This window comes from Chionomys nivalis, chromosome 7 (assembly GCF_950005125.1).
Source record: "Chionomys nivalis chromosome 7, mChiNiv1.1, whole genome shotgun sequence".
Classification (NCBI taxonomy): domain Eukaryota; kingdom Metazoa; phylum Chordata; class Mammalia; order Rodentia; family Cricetidae; genus Chionomys; species Chionomys nivalis.
In genome coordinates, this window is record NC_080092.1 from 94,427,305 (window position 1) to 94,439,892 (window position 12,588).

At 51.8% G+C, this 12,588-nt stretch overlaps 1 protein-coding gene across 1 annotated transcript in view; it reads right to left on the reverse strand.

Annotated features, from left to right (window-relative positions):
- Sdk2 (sidekick cell adhesion molecule 2) overlaps window positions 1-12,172 on the reverse strand; it is a 278,134-nt gene extending 265,962 nt beyond the window's left edge. Inside the window, exon 1 of the mRNA XM_057775509.1 lies at window positions 11,763-12,172. Within this exon, the coding sequence (XP_057631492.1) occupies window positions 11,763-11,835 (73 nt within the window). The 5' untranslated portion in view covers window positions 11,836-12,172. The remainder of the gene's footprint in view (window positions 1-11,762) is intronic.
- Window positions 12,173-12,588: the final 416 nt, after the last annotated feature.

Here is a 12,588-nt window from a genome sequence, read left to right on the forward strand (position 1 = left end):
TACCAGACAGGTGGTTCCTGGGGCTGCAGAGAGAATGACACAGCTTCACCCCGCCCTCCATCCTGCCTGTTCCAGTTTCTTCCAGGTGCCCCAGGGCCTGGCATCACAAGTCTGTGCTCCCTCCCCTCTCCCTATCCATCGGAGTCTTGGAGGGCCAGCCTGGTCTTGTCTGGACTCGGCCAAGTGCCCCCAGGTTCTTCCCTAGAAGAGAGGGAGAGAAGCTGATCTGGAAGCCTGCTCCCCACACTCAGTGCTGGGCATTCCAAGTTCCTGGATACACAATGCATTGTAACATTGCAGGCGAGGTGGCAGGCAGGGCGGTGTGTATAATAGGCCTTGTGTTCCCCCCACGCCTTCCCGCAGGCTCTTCTAGAACCAGGGCTAGAAGGAAGGAGGATGAGGAGCCATCAAAAGTACTACTATCCAAAGACTGGTCCTGTTTGCCTCTGCTCAGGCCAAGGCTGAGGGTAGGGGCCTTGGCACCCCGTTTCTCTCTTCCTGGTGTTGTACCATGTCCCTTTTACCTGATAGCTTCCAGAACTTTCTAGGCTCTCCATTTAACACAGTTGTAGGAGAAAGACATTCTATGCCGGTGCCTCCCTTCTGCTCCCCCCTTCCCCTGCACCAGTCCTCTGCTTCTTAGGTGGGGGGGGGATGGGTGGTGGACAGAGTTCTCTGCCACCTGAAGCCCTAGCCCGCAGCATCCTTCTCTCAGTGGCTTCTCTCTCTTCATTACTCCAATCACATCAACCCTGACAGGCGTGTATTTATTACTGTCCTGACGACAGCCATTTCTCACCCAGTGATGCGCGGACTGATAATGAACTTGAAGCAGAGCTAATGAGGAACTCCCCCGGCCCTCCCTGGCAGCCTGGCCTGAGACTGCCCATCTGCCAACCCCCAGATGCAGGAACCACACCCAGGCAGGGGGAGAAGACTCTGAAGAGCGACATCCTGGGTCATAGTACTGAGGAGCACTCTATGCTGCCCAGAGAGAGGTGATCATAGGGATGATGGACAGTAGGCATAAACCCTGGGCATTGCCTTGCTCCTTTCTGGCTTCCAAGACCTTGTGCCAGGGCAGTGAGGGACAAACAATGGTGCTGTTCAGGCTGGCTGCCAGGTGGGACGCTTGGGAAGCTAGACTGACATTTTGGGAGTCTGGCTCCCAAAGCACAAAATGTCTAGAGAAGTCAGGAGGAGACTGGCTGGGAAGACAGCTCAGTCAGTAAAGTACATGTATTGCCAGTATGAGGACCTGCATTCAATCCCTAGAAACCCATATGAAAAAGCTGGGCACGGTGGCACATACTTGTAATCCCAATGTGGAGGAAGCAGACAGGAGGAACTCCTGGGCTCGCTGGTCAGCCAGCCTAGCCGAATGGGTGAGCCCAGGCCTGTGACAGCCCCATCTCAAAAAACAAGATTGACAGCTCCTGAACAACATCACCTACGGTTGTCGTCTTACTTCTACATGCACGCACACATATTTGTACATGCACCCATATCAACATGCTTGCAAATAAATGTGTGTCTATATGAACGTGCATGCCCATACATATGAACCATACAAATGTGTGCACATACATACACACTTGTATCCATATGAACATGTGTGCACATGGATTCACGCCCATGTGAACACATGTGCACACATGTATGTGAACACACCTGTGTAAACATGCACATGCACACGTGTATCCATAGGAACATACATATACACATATGTGAACACACCCATATGAACATGCACACACACACAATTCACCTGTACAAATATGCACGTGCGCGCGCGCGCACACACACACACACACACACCAGGAGCAGACAGATGATGGAATCACGTTAAAAGCACTTAGCTAGTGCTGACTGTCCAGGCAGAGCTCAGTGCCCAACGCTGCCAGAGAGAGACTATGTTCTGCCGGAATGGTCTTTTCTAGAAGATAAATTCAAGCATGCCATGGAGAAAGCTACGTATTGGGCTGTTATCAGCTACCCAGGCCTTAGGTGACTGTTTTTACTGGATCTTTTCATAAAACCTCAAATTTACATGAGTAATGTCCACAGACATGCCATTTGCCCTTCACCTAGACCAATAAGGAAGTTGGCCAGAAATATTAGTGTTGCGAGCATTGAAGTTAAGAGATAGTTGGTCACTTGCCAAGGTCACTTGACTTAGAAGAAAAAGACAGTGCACAAAGGTCAGCTGCTCCCAGGTCAACAGTCACCTTGGTTCTCCGGGAAGACACCCAGGTTCATTTTCATCACCAACTTGCCTGGGTTTGGATGTATCTAGAAATTACCCCTCTGGGATTCCCATGATGATGTTTCTAGAAAGTGGAGAGGGAAGATCCACTCTGAGTGTGTGTGTGTGTGTGTGTGTGTGTGTGTGTTGGGGGGGCACCATTCCATGGGATGGAGTCTTGGAGCAAACAAATAGAAAAGGAACCAGTCACCAGAATTCCTGACCATGGATAGAATATAGCTAGTTGCTCTGAGCTCTTGCCGCCATGAGGTCTCTACGCCACAGTCTGTACCCCCAACTGTGAGCCCAAACAACCCCTTCATAAGTTTCATTCATTTTTTATTATAGCAACAAAAAAGTAAACAACACAAAATGTCTAGAGGTCTTGTCCCTAAGGAGAGTATGCAAGTCTTCCTCATCGCTTGGCTCCAATGCTTCTGTAACAACGCTGCTGATTGGTTTGTCCAGTCTTGATCAAAATGAGAAAGGAGGAGCCAGGAGACAAGCCCCTAGTGGCCTGGAACTGACCTGCCAAAGCCAAGGAACCAGAAACACCCAATGGCAGGGGCACCTGACAACAGAACAGCCCACTTCAATCCTCACACTGGCCACTCTCAAAGTCATCATCATGAACCATCCCGGCAGGTGGCTGCCATGGCCCCCATCCAACTGTGTGACTCAATTGCTTTAGAGAGTGACAGAAATGTTCAAATGAGAATGGGTTGGAATACATATGCCAGATACCTTAGAATATTCTGGAAGACATGACCTAAGAAATCATCTCATTTTTTTCTCCCCATGTACCTTCAGAGGTCCAAGGAAGCCATGGGGAAAGTACACTAAACATCTTAGCCAGTATCATCTAGCTTTGAAATAGTCTCTGTGTGTGCAAATGGAATTCAGATATGCTATGGAGTGGAATGAAAATTTCTATTTATTTGGAAAATAAAATAGTAGAAAGGAAAAGGTTATGTGGATGGGGAGTAGATTAGGGTCATCCAGCCAGATCCACCTAGGTGGTGTCCACCCTTTTCCACCATGACAGCCAGATCTTGGGTGACTTAGGAACTGCTACTGATGCTTCTATACCTTCCCAGTGTGGACTCTTTAGCCACAAGGGTCAAAAAGCCCGACCCAGAAGGATTCAGTGAGAATCACAGTGGTGGCCTCTGGGATCATCAATTTGCTCTCTTCTCTCTGGCTTCATAAACTCGCACAGCTCGCTCTTTAAAGGGTTAAGTTTATTAATTGGGAAAAGTAATTGATGTCTAATACCTCTATGGTTGTTGATGAAGCGTTATTATCCAGACTCAAGGAGTTTGTAATTAAAGAAATCAGTCTCTCACACACATTACAAGATCAGTCAGCCACAACAAGGCCAAAGAGGATGGAACATCCTGCCCGTGAACATCCTAAAGGAATGAGGCATCCAGGCCATGAACATTTTGAGGGGATGGGGTACCAGTCTGCAGACATCCAGAGGGGGTGGGATATCTTATCTGTGGGCCCCAATTGGACAGGGCACCCAGTATGTGGGCATTCAGAGAGGGTCAGGTACCAATGCCTGGGTGTCCTGAGAGGGCAGATCATCCAGCCAGTAGGTATCCTGAGGCGAGAGAGGACCCTGTCCTCTCGGGGCTCCCAGCCTTCAGGCATCCAGAAATGATGGGAATCTAGTTTGAGGGCACCTTGAGGGGATGGGACACCGAGCCTGTGGGGGTCTTGAGAGTGGGAATTTTGAGGCCTGTGCTACAAAATCAATGATGCTTTCCCATGAGACTTTGGAGGACAAATGGAATCTGGGTTAGTGGAAAAGATGGGTGTTCACAGGTCCCTTGGCAGAGAGGGCAGCCTGAACTTGGATTAGAGCCTGCATACAGGCACAGGGAAGGTGGTGGTGGATGGTGACACCAGCCTGGGGTCTCTGCTCTCAGCACCAATGGCTAAGACCCTGTGGGTGGGCACGTGGAGAACTGAGGGAAGCTTGGGCTTTCCTTGGAGTGCAGGAGGCCAGTTTAGGGGCATCCCTTGCCCAGCTCCTGTGCCTGAAAATCTGGGGGAAAGCCTCACAGGAGACTGTTTGCAAATCCCTGGACCTGTGGGTCCAAAGCAGTGTGGCGGGGAGTGCCTGAGGGTGCCATCTTGCCCAGATCAAAAGCAGTGCCCTGGGAGGCAGCTGACCTACATTCATAGTCTCTCATTCTCTCTCTCATTCCCTACCCTCATTCTCCCTCCTCTCTCTCTTTCTCCCCTCCCCCTCCCTTTCTGTGTGTGTGTGTGTGTGTGTGTGTGTCTGTCTGTCTGTCTGTCTGTCTGTGTGTCTGTTTTCCAGCCGTGCTGGGGATCAAACCCAGGGCATGCACATGTCATCATCTCTTTCTCCCAGATCAAGTGGTCTTGGCAGGTTACTGTATGCTTCTGAATTGGATGCTAATGTTATTAACATCTTTTTTTTTTTCTGTCACCCTGCTTCACAGGTTGAACTGAAAAGCTACCCATATCAACTTGACATTTTATGAAAGGATCTAGTAAAAACACTCACCCTGAAGTTTGCACAGCTGAGGACAACTGACTGTGTCTGCTTTCGGGGGGGGGGCAGGGAGCATGTTTGCATTTGCAGCTAGAGACAGTGAGTGTCTTTACTTAATAAACACCCCGTGCAGAATTCAGATGCCTAGAAGCTTGTAAAGGACAGAAGAAACAGAACTCTTTCGGGCCAGGGCACCTGCTTACTCCCAGGCCCAGTTTATGTTGTTTCTCTTCTACCAAGAAGGGATAATGTTATAACAACACTTATTTAGAGCTGACTGTATACTGACTAGTGTCCTAGGAGCTTAGCTGATCTCATTAACCCTGTCACAGTCAATGAGGCAGACAGAACTGTGATTCCCACTTTATGAATAAAGAAATCGAGGCACCTACAGTCTCTGTGAGTCATCCAAGGTGACCCAGGCAATAAATGGTAAGTAGGAACCCAGGGGTCCACCCATGATTGAGGCCGCCTATCTGTGCTGCCCTGGCTGAGCCTCTGATGTTTCATGCAGCATTGGTGGCTACAGTTTACAAAGACATGGAGAATCTGGCTTAACTCATAACATGAGCTTATGTTATGCAGTGGCGCTGGGCCATATCCCTTCTATCACCTGGATTCTAAATCACATATCGACGGCCTCCCTGATCTGCATCTCCAGGGTTACCCAGAGGGGTACCCAGGGTCCTGGTTCCAGCAGCCCCTCAAGAGTCTCCATAGCCACCACAGCAGCTCAGTTCCCTATGAGAGCTGCATGCCAGTAATATTTCCTTCTCCCTGGATGATCACGACATCAAAATTTCATGGCCCCTTTGGGCCACTAATTGCTTCCTAGTTGGCATTAAACTTTAATTGTCTTTCTTACCTCATTTCTCCCCTATCCAGAACCCTGTTCCATTTGGGAGATTTCTGTGGGGCTTGGTCACTGACAAGCCAGTCATCAGAATCTCAAGAGACCTGAGGAAGGCCTCTCCAACAGCTCTGGGATGCCCCAGGCAGGAGATGGCAAGAAGGAGGAGGGATAGCATCCTGAATTCTGCGAAGCTCAAGTCTTGTGAGAATACAACAGAGGTGGAGGCCAAAACCAAGAGGAAGAGGGAAAGGAGAGGGGTGAGGAGGAGAAGAGGGGAGGAGGGGGATGAAGAGGAAGAAGAGGAGGAAGAGGAGGAAACCCAAAGTTGTTTTAAGCTCTGCTGCCTCCCTTAGACTAATCCTGTCTCCCAACAGCACAGCTGAGCAGCTCCCAGGCCATTGGGTGAAGTCTCACTGAGAAGATGGTAGAAGATGCCAAGGGGCAGCCTGGGCGATGGCAAGGAGACACACATTAGGATCACAGAATCCCGAGGTTATGATGGTTTGATGTCTCAGCCAGATGTCTTACCTGGGCAGTCAGCTTTGCTGAGTTTCTCTACTTTTCACCCTTGATATTGGATGGGACCATAGTCAGTGCGGGCCAATGGCTGTTAAAAGAGGGACTGATGTCTTTGGATGCTGGCATGATGTGTCCTGGCTCCTCTCCTCTACAAGATCCTGTGTATTACACAGTACATCTATGGACAGGTTGGCGTCACCCCAAACTTTTCACCCCTCTCCTCTGCTCCTGTACTCCATGAGGGTAGAGGGCAGCTTGCAGGGACTCAGTAGTGGCCCCAAGGCTAGCATCTCTGGCCGACTCAGAGTCAAAAATGGCTGGGAGGCCAGAATGTCTGAGCAGGATCCTCCCTCAGTGGCAGCATGGTGGTGCCACCATCAGAGGCTCCAACTGCTGGGGTCAGGCTCTTAGTCTGGAGTGTTCTGCTGCTTGGCATGAGGAGGTTTCCACAGGACAAAGGAGATCACAGACACATTAGAAGCCACTCATCCCTGCAAGACTGGAAGCTGGAAAAGTAAGAAGCAGGGCCAGGTGGAAAGAGCATCATTCATTCATTCATTCATTCATTCATTCATTCATTCATTTATTCATATGTATTTGTTGAGTCCCTGTGTACCAGGCACTGCTACTGAGACTGGGAACTCAGAAGTGAATACAAGAGAGAAATTGATAGACGAAAGATTAGGGATCATATCAAGGTACTGGGAGGCCAAGGATCTGCAGAAGGAAGGGCAGAGACAGCACTGCCTGCTCTGAGATGGCACAGTGTAGGTGTTCAGAGATGGGGAAGGGGCATCGGATGGGTCCTGAGGAAACTAGAAGTCAGTAAGCGATTATGCCAATGCTAGAGGTTGGCTTACAGAGAGCTCCAAGAACATGTGGGTCTACACAGCTCCATACAACTGGATGCGTGGAGATGACGTGGTGAGGGAGCAGAGGAGGGACTCAGCCGTTCTTGTAGCCATGTGACCAGACATGCGAAGTCTTTGGCTTATCGAGAGCAACTACAAAGTTAATTGTATACTCTTACTTCACCACCCAAAACCACCACAGGGAGCTAGAGGCTGTACTTCATGCCCTCACCTCAGACATGAGGAAGCAGGCTCAGTTCAGTATTGCGTGGCGACCGAAGTGGGCACTGAGAGGGGCAGACCCAAGCCAGGAACTCCCCTGCATCAGGAGGGCTTTGCCAAGGCTCCCCCTCAGTCATAGCCTGGTTCACACTCCCTTCCCTGAGTGTGCCCAGAGAAGTGCCCGTTTTCTCATTCCTGTCTGGGGTGGGGTCTTGGGAAGTCTTAATACTCCTTCATCCAGTAAGGCTCCCTGGCTCTGCCTCTCCCCAGCATATGGGTAGCCGGGACTGGTAAGTGGTACGTAACCAGGGCTGTCTCGGCAACTGACTTGTTTTCCTTTCCATTACAGGCAGTAGACGGCTCCGCTGCTGGCCCATTTGTTGCTATTGGCATCCCAAGGCCCCAAATTACAATGACTAATTCTTACCACTTAGGGAGCTCCAGGGGCCTTTGCAGCACTGCGCTGAGGATGGGGGAGCTAAAGTGGGTAACCCCCAGCTGCTCAGAGACCCAATGTCAATTCCAACTCCAGTCCCCTATTCCCCAAGGGACCAGGAGTCAGGGAAAGGGCTTCCTGCCAAGCAGGGAACCCATTAAATTCTAGAATAGCCAACAACTTACAAGCCAATTCCTTCCTCAACATGCGACAATGTCTAACAGATATATATATATATATAAAACATACATATATATATCAGACATATATACAGCTGGTATAAGGTAATGAGCCCTCCATTGCCAAGAGTATGAAAGCTGGGCAGCTTCGGATACTCCCCAGGTATTCTTTGAACCTCTAGGACAAGAAACAAGCCCATTCTCCCTCTCCTTTAGCTTACAGCTGACTGTGTCCTAGGAATCAAGGTCAAATATGTCCCAATATGCAGTTTAACGCACCATCTTAAAGCCGAGGTCCTGCGTTAACACAGGTCTGCTGTAAAGGATTTTGGCCTCCTTCCCAGCCCCCTTTCCCTGATGGAATGAGGTTCCTGGCCCCTACTCCAGCCTTCCAGGAGAGGACGCGGGGGGGGGGGGGGAGATGGTCGATAAGCATTTGCCAAACCATGCATGAGAGTTTCCTCAGCAGGTGTGGGCTCCCTGCATGGTTTGGCCTCTGGCTCTGGGGTTCCAGGTGACCCCACCCTATAAAGGGGAACTTCTGCAGACAGCGCTAGCAAGGACTAAACTCCATCACTCACCTCACCGTACCAACAATGTTCCAGACTCCCCAGTTGATGTCAAGGGGTACCCAGGGTGAGAGAGACAGGGGTAGAAGAGCAGGGGACAGGGAGAAGCAGGACCGTTCCCCACCCACGCTCAGGCTCGTGTCGAGCTTTTGACAGCTGAGCCCCAGGCAAGCATGACACTAGGGCCTCCTGGTAATTAGCAAGAGGCCCTGATCAATAAGTTATTTTTTGCTGTCAGTAATTAATAATTACAGCTTAGCCACACCATGTAATTAAACTTTCATCCCATTCCCCCGTGTGCTGTTTGGCTTTTATCGTGATTAGCTCCCAGCACTAAACTTGCTCCCTTTGGGGCCGTCCAGGAGCTTCGGGATTGGCATTTCCAGGCCTCTGTAAGGGTTTCCCCACTGTCTGGTTCACTCAGCTGCAGTGCCCTCTTGTCCCCCACCCACCCACCAGGTGCAATTCTCTTGAAAAAGAACCTCCTAGAATGGCCAGTTGGTTCGGCAGCTCCTGCCCTCTGCCCCGCTGCTTGGGCAAGGAGATGCTTTCTAGCAAAGGTCAAGTCCACAAGCATATGAAGAGAACCTCAGGCTCTCAGGTTCACTGGGGCCTTTCAACCCTAGCAGCCCCTGAGCAATGGTGGAATCTACACGTGACTAGCTCCTGCAGACCATTCCAGGGAACACCACGGTGGTCACAGAAGGAAGTTTGCCACTCCTGTATAGGAAGGACTTCCTGGGGCCTCTCCTTGGAATCCCTCTAACTATACCAACTCTTCCAAGAGGGAGATAGTGTTCCCATAGCTCAGGGTCTTTCAGCAACGTCTCTGCAGCTGCCCTGACCAGACCACGAACCCTTTCTTCCTAGTTTGGGAGCAAATGCTCTTTCTGTGCTACCATTGCATTTTTGTCTGGGAAAAGAGCAGGGATCATGTAAGATCAATTTGGGGAGGAATGGCCAAATGATAGTTTTTCAGTACAACCAGGGAATGTAGCTTTAGTCCAGCCCCTGGAAAGAGAACTAGAAAAAATCCTTCATAATATTCATAGTAGTGACTGCTGGGCACTTATCTCACAGGAGGAACAGCTGCTGGGTGCCCGTGTATGTCACCTCTGCAGAATGGACCCCTTGAACTCAGAGGCAGTATTGGTGGTTTTAACTACCCTCAAAGGGTTAATGGCATGGCCTCAAACCCCAAAGCAGATTTTAAAACATGACCTTATGCCCTAACATCAACCCTCAGACAGCAAACTCAACATTGTCTCCAAGGTGGAGTCTGGAGACTGTCTTCCCATAATTCTCTGCAGGGAGACAAATGGAAGGTGGTCGGCAGTGCTGGAAGACAAACATCCTCAGAGCCAGAGAACATAATCAGAGTAGAAGGGGAGCCCCCCCCCGAGCCCCCCCCCCATTAAGAGAAAACAGCAACCAGAAGTTTGAGAGACAGAGAAACGGTCAGGAAAGGGCTTCTCTTTTCCTGTCAGGAGGACTGAGCTCTTCTGGGAGAAGCACAGGGATGGGAGGTGGTAACTTCAGTAGACGCTGGCATCCTGGCCTCAGGCAGGCGTGGAAGTGGGTGGGACATAAAGGCTCTGAAAGATGGTGCCCTGGAGACTCCATAGAGGCTTGGTCCTGGACAGGAGGACCTGGTGAATTACCTGCCCCTCCCAAGTCGAGTTACACAGCTGTTGGAGTCTGCATAGAAGTGGGGCTAGAAGGTTCCACCAAGTTGTTACCCCTTGAAAACCTTCCTATGGCCACCTCAAAACAAACTCACCAGTACCCAGAGAGGAAGACAACCCATTCCTACTCTGTCAAGGCCATTGCCCTGGCTCTCCACAAAATCTCACTCCAGACAAGAGGCGTCAGCTACAGAGGGTCCTGGTAGCAGAGAGAGGGGCTCAGGACTCCCACCCAACATATCAGTATGATCTTGGACAAATTAGTTCCTTGCAATGGGCCTCAGTTTCCCCATCTGTTAAATGGCTACTAGAATGTGATGACCTCCGAGGTCCCTGCCTACTGGAAGGTTTTACGGTGACTATAAAAATAATAACTTTTCTTGCCTTACATTTATAGAGTTCATTAGAAAATTTCCAAGTGCTTTTACCTAAATTACCGTGTAAAGTCTTCCCCTAAACCCTGTGAGCAACAATTGATAATTTTTATTTCCGATCTTGGCTCTGAGGATTGGTTGACTTGGGACACAGTGGACTCCCTTCTTTCTTTCTTTCTTTCCTTCCGAGATTCTGGGACCCCAGAGGTGGAAAAAGGCTCTGTGTGGGGAGGGGCGGGGGCGAGGGGGGGGCGGCGCCTCCAACCCAGTCCCTCCCGACCTGGTTCTTGGGTAGGTCCGACTTTCCTGTGAGCCCGGAAAACCAACAAAAATCTAAGGCCAAATCCGTGAGTCTGGGGATTCAGTCTAGACTCCTTCTCCCTCTGCCCCCAGCAGGCGCCGCTCAGCCACCGCTACCACCACCACCTGGATCCTCGAACCCCAAAGGCAAGAAAGCTCCAGCGCAGCCGCCCTAACCTACTGGGACCCTCCAGAGGACCCGGAAGATGGCTGAGCATCCGCTGCAGGAGGTGGAGAGAAACAACCCCATCACACCTTTCAACACACCTACTCCACACCCACTAGATCTTCACCCCCACTAGACCTTCACCGTCTGGCTGGCTCTTCTGGGCGGCTACAGATCAAAGCAGCAGTGGTCTGACACCCAGCTAGCTGTGGAAGCCAGAGTCTGGGGCTGCCCGCTGGGTGTGTCTGGAGGGTGGGTTAGATCTGCCGCTATTCCCACCGCTCCAGGCCTGTGCCGCCAACCCGCCCCAGCTCCAGTGGTCGGCGAGGCAGCCAGGCGCGGGTTCCCGTACGTGGCCAAGCAGAGTGACTGTTCTTGAGGGGAAACCAAGCAGGCACCCTGAGCCCCACTACGGCGTCTTCCTTCTGCCTAACCCATCTTCTCGCCCCGGGGCACCTAGTGCTTGCCAGGCACGGCCTTGCCCTTCCTTTAGGATGCCAAGCAGGACCCGGAACCCAGGGAGTTCAGTGGAGCCAGGTTATGAAATGATGCGCCCCTCCTATCCCAGCTAGAGGGCACCCACGAAGGCCCACCTACCGCACCTTAGGTGCTTCTCCACCTCCCCGGCGACCTCATCATCCCCAACCAGAAAGGCCAGAAGTCTAGGGGACACTGTCCCACCCCAAAGAGAGCACCAAAAGTCGAAGAAGGGGAGAGCGTTGAGACTCCCAGGAGATGGTTCAGCCTGGGTTAAGCGCGGCTTCTCAGGGGGTACCCCTTTCCCGCCCACCCAACCCCTTCCCCAGTCCCACGTGGAGTCGCCCATACTGTACCTTGGGCTCGGGCCGAATGGATCCTATGCAGGGCCAGTAGAGTCCAAACCAGCAGCCTCCACATGCTGGCCATCCTGCAGAGGGGTTCTCTAAGGTGCACCCTCTTCGCGACTTGCTTTATAATCCTGTGGGGTCCCGGTACGCGCTTTGGTCCCTGGAGACTGTGTGGCCGAGTCCGGGACGCTATGCCCGGAGGGGCCGCGCCGGCGACCCCAAATGCTTCTTCCTCTTTCTGCGTTGGCTGCTCCGCAAGGCGTGGGGAGAGCAGAAAGAGACCAAGTCTCCTTTCAAACTCGGGGTTCCTATATCCCTTAGCACTCCGACTCCGACTACTTCTCGCACGCAGAGCGACCCCTGCGATCCTGCCTGGTTGCTGACCAGGCTCCCAAATGAGAGGACAACTTCAGGAAACTTCCTCCTGATGGCCACGTTGCCCGCCTCCCGCCCCTCCCCGCCCCCTGGTTGGGTTCTCCCGGGTCGACGTAAGTCACCGTGGTTCCAGGCGCCCGGCCCCCGGGACTGGATGCAAGCAGAGCACAGCTGCAGGCGCGGGTGCCGGGTGTCTTTCAGAGGGGGCACAGGTTTCGGGGGGTGCGGTTAGCATAACGGTCCGAGTCTTCCTGGTACCGAAGTTTTCTTCTCTTCTAACTTTGCAGGCGGCACCTGGCAGGGCCGAGCCACCCTTCTCAGCTCCGCGGTTCTCGCGCCCAATTAGGAGACTTCAGGGTTATCTTCCCGGGGGGCTTCGGTACCAAGCTCACACTCAGCTCTGCGCCCCTCCGGCTAGCAAACTTTGCGGGACCTGCCGCCCGACGCGCAGCCCCGT